General features: G+C 41.5%; 1 protein-coding gene across 10 annotated transcripts in view; it reads left to right on the top strand.

Annotated features, from left to right (window-relative positions):
- Window positions 1-11,763, top strand: part of ATP11C (ATPase phospholipid transporting 11C (ATP11C blood group)) — a 172,983-nt gene that overhangs the window by 27,688 nt on the left and 133,532 nt on the right. For 8 of the 10 annotated variants that reach the window (XM_082445249.1, XM_082445248.1, XM_082445243.1 and 5 more), the window contains exons 3-4: window positions 5,968-6,014; window positions 6,113-6,192. The exons of the other annotated variants lie outside the window; for them this stretch is intronic. In XM_082445249.1, coding sequence (XP_082301375.1) covers window positions 5,968-6,014; window positions 6,113-6,192 — 127 coding nt within the window. The remainder of the gene's footprint in view (window positions 1-5,967; window positions 6,015-6,112; window positions 6,193-11,763) is intronic. 10 annotated transcript variants of the gene reach the window in all.

The following is an 11,763-nucleotide window of genomic DNA, read 5'->3' as shown; positions in this document are numbered from 1 at the left end:
GTAACAAAAGTTGGTCAAGGTCAAGTTGTTGGTGTACAGTGTATATTTGTTTAGCTTTTCTGAATATACTGAGTTTTTCAACAAAATTCTGTTTGACCACTGATGAATATTGTTAAATAATTTAAATCACATTCTTCAGATGTTATGGCATCTCAATTATTCATGATTTACCAGTTATTACTTTCTTACCTTCTCTTTTCACTCATTTTATATTCAGAAGTAATAGTGGAAATGAGACCCTTTCTATCTTCCCAGCTTTTGTATAAGTACAAAGGATTATATAGATATTAGGGATCAAGCAACCTCCTGCTTATTTACATTCTTTCAAATGCTAGTCACAGTAACAGATGAAGATCAGAAAACACTAGGAAGGGCTTCCCTGGTGGCGCAATGGTTGAGAATCTGCCTGCCAATGCAGGGGACACGGGTTCGAGCCCTGGTCCGGGAAGATCCCACATGCCACGGAGCAGCTAAGCCCGTGCGCCACAACTACTGAGCCTGCGCTCTAGAGCCCGCGAGCCACTACTTCTGAGCCTACGTGCCACAACTACTGAAGCCCACGTTCCTAGAGCACATGCTCTGCAACAAGAGAAGCCACCGCAATGAGAAGCCCGTGCACCACAATGAAGAGTAGCCCCCGCTTGCTGCAACTAGAGAAATTCCGCGCACAGCAACAAAGACCCAGCGAGCCAAAAATAAATAAATTAAAATAAATTAATTTTTTAAAAAAAAGAAAGTACTAGGAAAAGAAGAGTTTTGCTATCAAAGAATGAGTGTGTCATGCAGCAGATGAACCTCTAGGATGAATTTGATTAATTCTCCACAGCAGCAAAATCGCATAATCAGATGGTATTGCTTGAGGCTTTCTCTTGCTTTGGAGTTGGATAATCTAAATTGTGTAGCCTCTAGTGGATTTTCATTCTGTCATGTATCAAGGAACGTCTGTGCAGATGGAAAGAGGTTTTCTGTTGGGCTGTGTGTGAACTCAGTGGGAAGGGTTAAAAATTAGGAATGAATGCATTTAACTCAATTTTTCTTCCTAATAACAGACATCTCTACCAGATTTGATGACACTGCAAACATGAAAGGAGCAGAGACATCTGGGTGTTATCATAGGCTCTGCCACTACTTGTGTAGTTTTGGGGGTAGGTTTTTTTTTTTCCTTAATAAATTTATTTATTTATTTATTTGTTTTTATTTTTGGCTGCGTTGGGGCTTCGTTGCTGCGCGCGGGCTTTCTCTAGCTGCGGTGAACGGGGGCTACTCTTCATTGCAGTGCGGGGGCTTCTCATTGTGGTGGCTTCTCTTGTTGTGGAGCACGGGCTCTAGGCACACAGGCTTCAGTAGTTGTGGCACATGGGCTCAGTAGTTGTGGTTCGCGGGCTCTTGAGTGCAGGCTCAGTAGTTGTGGCGCACGGGCTTAGTTGCTCCGCGGCATGTGGGATATTCCCGGGCCAGGGCTCGAACCCGTGTCCCTTGCATTGGCAGGCAGATTCTTAACCACTGCACCACCAGGGAAGCCCGCGGGTAGTTTTATTATGTGACTTCCCTCGGTGGTCATCAGATTTTCATCCATATAGTAAGAGTGGATAGGTCAGAGCATTGCTTATACCCCTCAAGACCATGTAAGTTTGTGGTTCAGAATGGGAAACAAGAGTAGCAATATGGGCTGTCCACCCAATTTCATGGTATGATATGATACAGTACATTAGGAAAAAGATTTCTGGGTAATAGCTATGAGCCATAGAGCTTTTTAAGATATGTATTCTGGATTAGGGAAGTGGTGGTAGGTAGAGAAAGTGGAGGTGGGTGAACAGAGATCTCTATACACTGAATTCCATATTCCTCTTCCTTGGTCCTTCCCATGTGACAGGCTCGCTCTTTCTCTTTCATTGCCGATATTCTCTGCTCATGGCCTTGCCTCATGCTGTCTGATGTTGGGAGGGCTGTGAGGGCCTGCTGACTTCCATGTCTTCACTGCTCTCCAGTGGACAGAGTTGGGGCAGGTCAGCCCTGAACGAGGCTTTGGGCCCCAGCCTGTCCTGAGCTGGAGAGAATTTGGGAACCTCTGGCTGCCAGCTCAGCAGATCGGCATGTCTGCTAGTCTCATTCTGACTTTGTGTGCTTACATTTTTTAAGGCTGCTCTTGCTTAGTTCCTTGTAATTAAGACTGGCCTTTTACTTCCATGCCAGAACCCGGGCCCCTCTGTGAAGTCCTTGTCTGGGTATAGTGGTTGGTACCGCAGTTGCTCCAAGGGTAGAAATATGCTTTCTTTTAGCCAGGCCTCTCCGGAACTTGAACTCTGCCTGGACCCATGCCTGTGTTTGGGACTCTGCTACCCATTGTTGATTTTGTTGATGCTCACTGACCAATTGCTTTTTACCAGATTTACCTGTTATAGTATTCTGTCTGCTTTCTCCTTGCTGAGTATCCTGATGTTTGCTCATTGACCACCTATCTGGACCTCTGCCTGTTGCTGCCCACTCTCCTTTGCCAATTATGCTCTCTTGCCTACCTGGATTTCCTCCTAGAGCTTGCTTCTGAGTCCATCTCCAAGCACCTTCCCTCCAATTCCTTCCCTCCAATATGGAGGTGTCTATATAGATGACAGGGCCTGATCTACCATACTGCCTGCCTTCAGAAGCTTAATTATGACAGTCAGTGTTTTCCATTCTCTTTATAAAAATTTGTCACCTTTTAGCTGCCTTAGTTTGTTATTCCCTGACATTATAAACTCACTCCTTGACGTTTTTTATTTGATCATTTTTTTGTCTTTCCTTAGAACAAATCTCATGTATCCCCTTTTCAGCCACTTGTTACTTTCACAGGGAGTGGCCTCAAATCATAAATCTTCACATTGGAAGAGACTTTCAAAGACATCTAGTTCAACTTGCCATGTGATGGGTAACTTACCAACTCCCAAAATAACCCATCAATAACATTTTCAACAGCTCTCAACTGGTTTCTTGGGCCCCAAACTATCAATTCATTCATATATTTATTCACTTATTCATTCAGTCAACAGTTACTCAACGTCTACTTTTAGCCAGGCATTCATGTGTGTGTGTGTGTCTCTGTGTGTGTGTGTTTGTCACCATTCCTGTCCTTAGAGAGCTGCTACTCCAGGGGGGATAGAGAAATAAACAATCATGATTGCTAGCTAGAGGCATGCAGTGGGTAGGGGAATGGGTCATTTCTTCTGCATGACTGAAGGTTGGTTCATGGAGGAGCTCTTTCTGCCGCTTCAATTAACACCAACTTTCTGGTCCACCACCAGCTTTTCAGCTACTCAGTAGAGAGGAGAGCCTCCTTTCTGCCTCTGTCTATCCTTGACTTGCCCTTGGAATCATCTTTCTAAATGCAAGTCTTCGTTTGTTACTCCCCTGCTAATAGGCTCCCCATTGTCTACCCCGCAAACAGACATCTAGCTCTTTGACACAACTTATGAAGCCCTCAGCATTCTGGTTCATGCCTGCCTCTCCAATCCCATACACAGCATTTTTCATCAGGCTCTCAGTGCCCCCGAATTTCGTTTGCAGTTTCCTGGCTACATCGTGCTTACTCACACTTCTCTTGCGTATGTTGTTCCTGCTACCTGGAATGACTGCCGGTCTCGTCTCCACGGTGAACTCCCGGGGCACTGTGAAAGCCTGATGGAAGATGGTACACAGGGAGGAGTAAATCACAACTCTGACTTTCCTTTTCCATTAAGGTGTACTTTGACCTGTTGGCTGCTATTGCCCCTTATACACCCCCATGCCTGCCACCCGAAGATTGTAAACTACTCTACACCAGGCTGACCTTCCTTTTCCATTAAGGTGTACTTTGACCTGTTGGCTGCTATTGCCCCTTATACACCCCCATGCCTGCCACCCGAAGATTGTAAACTACTCTACACCAGGCAGTTATCTCTGTGTCTTCAGCCTTAACACAGAGACTGGCCCAGAATGGGCAGTCAATAGATATGTGTTGGATGAATGGATGAGTAAAGAGATGAAGACAAGTCTTCTATAGTCTTATTTTTCACTTTAGGTCTCCCTTGGAGCACTGAGAATGCTACTTAAAAGACTCCTACCATTGTTTTGACTGTAGCTCCCTGCCAACCTAGGACCACGCTCACTGGCTTATCCGTGGCTAGACACCTGCCTGCAACTATCACTGAACAGCCTGCCTGCCATACAGGGAGAAAGGCCCTTCGGGGGTGGGGGGAAGGTTGGACAACTCTTCACCTTCTCCTACCTGGCAGCCTCTGCTGCCAAGATAAGCTTCTCGCGTGTCTCTTCAAAACTCTAATCAAGAGAAAGAAATTGCACAGAATGAAAATGCTTCTTTCCTGCTCTGGTAAATCAGAACAGTTGTAAAGTGAGGGGAATTAGTACTTGAACAAGTTCCTGTCTTATTAAGCAATACTTTGAATGAGTCATCTACAAACTCAAGCAATTGGTGAGAACAATTAGTGGCCATTTATCATTTTAAGTTGATCTGTTTCAAATAAATAGCAAATGGGGTATTTTGGTCCTAAATTATATATACATTTATCTCCTTCTTACGAGAGCCCTTTTTTTTTACATAGTTATATCAATGAGCAGTGAAAGACACACAGCACTGTCATGAAATTTGTCCTCCTTGTCTTCCTGTTCTTTAATCATGGATCTTGAACTTTCAGTCAAAACTCAGCAGTTTTAGTTCTATTAGATGTAGATCTCTGCCTAAAATAGTCGGCCATTTCTGAGATAGTATGCTTTTCTTTAGGTTTATTGAGATATACTTTACATAAAGTAAAATTCACACTTTTTAGGTATGTACAAGTCTATGAATTTTGACAAACTTAATATAGCTTGTGGCCACCACTGAAATCAAGGCAGTAGAATTTTCTGTCACCCAAAGTGTTCCCTCATGCTCCTTTGTAGCAGTGTCCTCCCTATGTTGCCAACCCCTGGCAACCACTGCTCTGATTTCTGTCTCTATAGTTTTCTCATTTCCAGAACCTCGTATAAGTGAAATCAAAATACGTAGCCTTTGGGACTTCCCTGGTGGTCCAGTGGTTAAGACTCCACGCTCCAGATGCAGGGGGGCCAGGCTCGATCCCTGGTCAGGGAACTAGATCCCGCATGCCGCAACTAAGACCCGGTGCAGCCAAATAAATTAATTAATTAAATAAATACTAAAAAAATAATATGTAGCCTTTCGAATCTGGCTTATTTTGCTTAGCATAATGCTTTTGAGAGTCATCCATGTCATTGAATTTATTAGTAGTTTGCTGCATTCTATTGCTGAGTAGAATTACATTATATGAATGTACAACAATCTGTTTATCCATTCACCAATTGATGGACATTTGGATAGTTTAACATTTTGCAGTGATTATGAATAAAATTGTAATCATTTACAGTTCAGGTTTTGGGTAGACATATATTTTTATTTCTCTTGAGTAAATACCAAGGAGTGGGATGGCTGGGTTTTATGATGTGTGTTTAACTTCGTAAGAAATTGTCAAACTGTATTTCAAAGTGACTGTACCTTTTTTTTTTTTTTTAATTCCAGTCTGTGGCTTGTCTTTTTATTTTTAAAATTTTCTTAATATCTTTTAAAGAGCAAAAGTTTTAAGTTTTGATGAAATTCAATTGATCACTTTTTCTTTTATGGTTCATGCTTCTGTCCTATATAAGAAATAATTACCAGACCTAGGATCATGGAGATTTACTTCTGTTTTATTCTAGACGTTTTGTAGCATTAGGTTTTATGTTTCAGTCTATGATCCATTTCAAGTTAGATGTATACAGTGAGGTTTGGGTTGACGTTCTTTTTTTAAAATATAGATATGTCCCATTGTTCCAGCATCATTTGTTGAAAGACAAAAAGACTGTCCTTTGTCTATTGAATTAAGTTGGCATCTTCGTCAAAAATCAGTTGACCATATACAAGCCTACCTCATTTTTTGTACATTGCTTTATTGCACTTTGCAGATACTGCGATTTTTACAAATTGAAGTTTTGTGGCAACCCTGTGTCAGGTAAGTCTGTCGGCTGCATTTTTCCAACAGCATTTGCTCACTCCATGTCTCTGTGTCACGTTTTGGTAATTTTCATAATATTTCAAACCCTCCACTAGCAAAAAGATTACCACTTGCTGAAGGCTCAGATGATGGTTGGTGTTTTTTCACAATAAAAATAAAGTATCTTTTAATCAGGGTATGTACATTGGTGTTTTTTTTAGACATAATGCTATTGTACACTTAATAGACTACAGTATAGTGTAAATTTAACTTTTATATATGCACTGGGAAACCAAGAAATTTGTGTGACTCACTTTATTGCAATATTCACTTTATTGTGCTAGTCTGGAACCAAACCCACACTATTCTCTGGGGTATGCCTGTATATGTATGGATCAGATTCTGTTCCATTGATCTATGTGTTTATCTTTCTACCAGTGTCACACTGTCTTGAATAGTGTACCTTTATAGTAAGCCTCTAGATCAGTTGGTTTGAGTCCTTCAGCTTTTTCTTTTTTGAAATTGTCTTGGTTATCCTAGATTGTTTTTCCATATAAATTTTAGAATCATCTTGTAAATTTCTAAAAAAGAAGCCAGCTTAGATTTTATTGAGCATTGACTTGAATGCTGAATTGGGGATGAATTGAATCTATAAATTAATTTGGGAGAGAATTGCAATATTGATGATACTGAGTCCTCTGATCCATGAACGCTATATCTCTCCAATTACTTATGTCTTTGATTTCTCTCATTGGTGTTTTTTGTTTGTTTGTTTGTTTCTGGTAATTTCCAACATATAAATCTTATAATACTTGGTTAGATTGATTCCTGAGTATTGCATATTTATTGGTTCTGTTGCAAATGGTGCCTATAAAAATTTCAGCCTCCAGTTGTTCACTGATGTATATAAAAATACAATTCATTTTTGTAAGGTGGTCTTATATTTTCCATCCTTGCTAAAGTCACATACTAGATCTAGTAGTTTTTTATAGATTCTTTTGAATTTTCTACTCAGATAATTATGTTCTCTGTGAATAAAGACAGTTTTATTTCTCCTCTCCAGTTTTATATATCTTTATTTTCTGTACCTTAACTGCATTAGCTAGGACTTTCATCTAGTATGATGTTGAATAGAAATGGTAAGAGTGGGTTCCCCTGATCTTAGGGGGAAATCATTCAGTCTTTCACCATTAAGTATGAGTTATCTGTAGGTTTTTTTTCATAGATGATCTTCTTCAGGATGAGGAAGTTCCCTTCTATTTCTAGTTAACTGAGTATTTTTTAAAATTGTGAATGGTTGTTGAATGAATATCATTTTTTTCTGCATCTGTTTAAATAATCATATGGATTTTCTTCCTTAGGCTGTTGATATTGTAAATGGCGTTGTTTGAATTAAGAATGGTGAACCAACCTCGCATTCATAGGCTAAATCCCAAATGACCATTGTGTATTATTCTCTTATATTTTTTGGATAAAAATCCTGGTTAGATGCCGCAAAGTTGTTGGCAATTCCTTAACCATATGAGTGTTTTATAGGTCACTAGAACCACTTCCATCCTTGCTAACCTTACCTATGATACAATACAGGTAGGGTGCTGTTCTTCATCTTTATTTGATCTTTAGGCTATCAAAAGAGAGTGAGGGGAAAGGCAACAAATATAGTGAGTGTCCACGTACCAGGCAATGCGTATGTTTATTTAATTCAGTCTTAATTGAAAATTGAGATCCAACAAGTCATTTGTACCACTGAAGTCTTTGGAGCTAGTAAATGGCACAGTCAGAACTTAACTGCAGGTTTGTTTGGTAAAAACCCATGATCAACCCATTACACTTTAATGCCCCTCTCTGGAAATGAGTGTCTGAATGTGGCAGGGGAGGGGCGGGGCAGGGAACCGGGTTGGGTATGGGGGGCGAGGGGCAGGACTGCCAGGAGGGTGGAGGAAAGATTGACTGAGATTAGGAAAGGGAGAAACGTTCTACCACCTTTTATTGCCATCTAAAAACCTGAGATTTTTAGATATCTTGGTTTTCATCTTATCTCTGCCATTTACTTGATTTATGGCACATTTGTCTCTCTGAGACTCATTTTTTTATTTTGTTTTTAATTTGAAATGTAGACAGACTGTTAACTTTGGTTGTTATGAGGAATAAAGATAATACAGGTAAAGTGCCGTACGCATAGAATGTGCTCAATATAATGGTGTCCATTACTGTCATCATTATTAATTTCCTACCATTAAACGTACTTTATAACTGGAAATAATTAATTTGGGTTTGGAAAATGATTTCTGTAGTTGTTTGTTTAATTCTTTTGCCAAAATAGCCTAGAGCAAGTTCCTTTTTATAAGAATGGACTTAGTTTCCTCTATTTTTTACCCACCTCTAAGTCAAAACAATACCGGTTTACTAAAATCAGTTTGAAATTTGATTTAAAACCTCCTGCTGGGGCTTCCCTGGTGGCGCAGTGGTTGAGAATCTGCCTGCCAATGCAGGGGACACGGGTTCGAGCCCTGGTCTGGGAAGATCCCACATGCCGCGGAGCAACTAGGCCCGTGAGCCACAACTACTGAGCCTGCGCGTCTGGAGCCTGTGCTCCGCAACAAGAGAAGCCGCGATAGTGAGAGGCCCGCGCACCGCGATGAAGAGTGGCCCCCGCTTGCCCCAACTATAGAAAGCCTTCGCACAGAAACGAAGACCCAACACAGCCAAAAATAAATAAATTAATTAATTAATTAAAAAAAAAACCCAGTATTTTACATACTACTGTTTTCAAAGCACCTTGATAACATCTTCTAATATAATTGACACCTTAAGTAGGGTAGGTCTTATTTCTGCTTTACGATGAAAAAATAGACCCATGGGATATGTTTTCCCAAAGATCACCTTTGGATATTGCGCCAGTGTCCAGAACCCAATTTTGGTTTTTGTCCAGTGTTCTTTGCATAAGACCTCTGGGTCTTAAGCCTGATCTGGCTCATTGACCTGGTAAACCTTCAAAAACCAAATGTTTAATGACCATCTTTGTCCCCACAATTAGGATCAACAAATGTGATTGATGGCAGCTTCAAAGAGAGTTCATGAAACAAGTAGTTGGTGGGAGATAGTTTTGAGAGGAACTTCTACCCTTCATATGTGTAACTTTCCCTTTCTAGATTGCCTAGACGGAGACTTCCAGTGTCCAAGCAGGAATGTTCAAAGGTTGGTCATTAAACTTTTGGGGTGGTTTTAATTAAAATGTTGGGCAGTGAGGTGAGGCCTAGCCTGGTAGATTTGGTGTGGCCTCTTGAGTAGTTACTTTGTGTTAAACACTTTCCTAATCATTACAGAGGCGTAGAGATTAAAGCAAAACAAACAAAAAATATGATTCTACTCTTGAGGACCTCACAAGCCAGCAGACAAGATGGAAGCATACACAGAGATGCTTCCATTTCTGCTTACTCCAGGCCATCCTTCATTCTGCCAGCAGAACGGTCTTTTGAAAACACATGCCCTTTCCCTGCTTAAAACTTTCTGGTGGTTCCCTGTTTCTCAGAGGACCAAGTCCAAGCTTCTTATCAGGACATAAAAGGCCTTCTCTGATTTTGCCCAGCTTCTCCCTCTGTACCCACCCCTCTGGCCAGGATCCCAAATCTCAATACCCTGGTGACCTGGATTGGGCTATGTATGAGGCAAGCGCTCCTTTGTGCCCAGGCCCAGTTCTGTCCTATGCATTCTCTCTCATGTCTAGTTTCTCCAGAGGTGCCACTTGAAGGGATGCAGGTTTCTTCATTTGTAATAGGGGGATGATGGGACTTCCCTGGTGGTCCAGTGGTTAAGACTCTGTGCTTCCAATGCAGGGGGCGCAGATTCGATCCCTGGTCAGGGAACTAAGATCCCACATGCTGCAGCCAAAAAAAAAAAAAGGACAGTGTAATAGGGGGATGAATATCGGCACCTACATCATGGGCTTACCGTGAGGATTCAACCAAGTAACGCATGGTGAGGGCTTACGCTGTGCCTGGCATAGAATATTTGTTCAATAAATGGTAGCTAGGTTTTATTATTATTATGCAGTAGAAGAAGCAAGGGTGTGAGGGTAAAATCAATATTTCTAGGTGCTCAGAGCACGTCATGATTTTTCATGCCTCTGGGTGTTAACTCATGGTGGGCCCTCTGTCTAGAACGCTGTGTTAGTCTGGGTCCTCTGAGAAGGAGAAATTTAGGATTAAACGGCAAGGATTTTATAACCAACCACCTATGTGAGAGACAAGGGGGGTGGGGGAGGGGGAGATGGGAAGGGTGGGAGTACCCATGATGCAAGTCCATGATGCACGCCTGACCCCTAGTGAAGAGGAGAGAGAGTAGCTTAGGTGGAAGCTCTCTAGACTGCTATGCAGCTGAAGAAAGTTTCAGAAAAGCCTTTGGGGAGTCCAGAAGTCAGTGATCAGTACAGTCCTGTCCCTGAGGTACTGTCATTGGTCAGGTGCAACCCATTGGAAGCGAGCCTTCAGCACAAACATTAGGATGAATTTCTGAGGCAGCAGCTCAATTGTGCTCCCTGTCGTTGGAGGCCTTCCTCTTAGCCTTCGTAAATGCCTTTCCTCTTCCATTGAACTCCTCCTGCTTGTACTTAAAGGGCCAGCTTTAAATGTTTCCTCTTCTGGGAAACTTTTCCTTGAAGGAAATTCTCAGCATGTCAGATGATGGTCCCACTGCCTACAATGATCATCCCCAAATCTCTGCCTAGTTAATTTCTAATGCACTTACTTGAACCCCTAGCATCTGAAAAACTACTGGGTGCTCAGGAAATAACTGTTGAATGAATGAGTTGGTAGGACTTGGACAAGCAGATCTAAGGGAGAAGATCGTTGAGGCAGAGTGAACTGCTTGAGCAAAGTCAAGTAAGTATGTCTTGCCCCAAAACTGTCATTTTAGGGAATATATTATGATGCAAAACAGTGGGTATATTATGATGCAAAACAGTGGGGGCAGGAGTTTTTTCCTGGCAGTTGAAAATGATTCATAATTTGAGAAGTTTGTTAAAAACAATGTTTTGAATATTTCCTGAGAGACTTCTTTCCTAAGAGGAAACAGAGTTGATGGAAATGGAATTTTACTGCTGCCAGGAAAAGTATGATAAAGATCAAATCTCTTACAACTACTACCAGAATAGAAATTTCCATAGAGCAAAGAGATTTAAAGGCCCACCTAATGGCTCATATGTATTTAGTGTTCAGTGCAGCTGAACTATAATTCTGTAATGGAATTTGACCAATTTTGACAATCCAGTTTGTAACGTATGAATTAGTGAAGACTCATCTTGACATTTGCTGACGCTGCCAGATGTTGGCCATATTTTTGATGGAAAGAAACAGGGAGCTGGCCAGGATCCCAAATCTCAGTATCACTACCAACCGCCTACCACTGCCACATGTTGCCAGAGGAGGTAGGCATGCTGAGGATAAGGTCCCACAAAATCACTCATGATCAGCAACTGGAGACTTAACTCCTAATCCCTATGTAATGTTTTACCCTGGTGACCTGGGTTGGACTATATATGAGCCAGGCCCAGGCCCAGGCCCAGTTCTGTCCTATGCATTCTCCCTCATGTCTTGTTTCCCCAGAGGTGCCACTTGAAGGGACCCAAGTTTATTTGTAATAGGAGGATGAATATTGGCACCTACGTCATGGGCTTGCTGTGAGGATTCAACCAAGTACTGCATGCTGAGGGCTTAGACTGTGCCTGGCATAGAGTATTTTTTCAATAAATAGTAGCTAGGTTTTATTA

Source organism: Balaenoptera physalus (genome assembly GCF_965194825.1).
Source record: "Balaenoptera physalus genome assembly, chromosome: X".
NCBI lineage: Eukaryota > Metazoa > Chordata > Mammalia > Artiodactyla > Balaenopteridae > Balaenoptera > Balaenoptera physalus.
The sequence above is the reverse complement of the archived record's forward strand: the minus strand, read 5'-3'. Positions and strand labels throughout refer to the sequence as shown.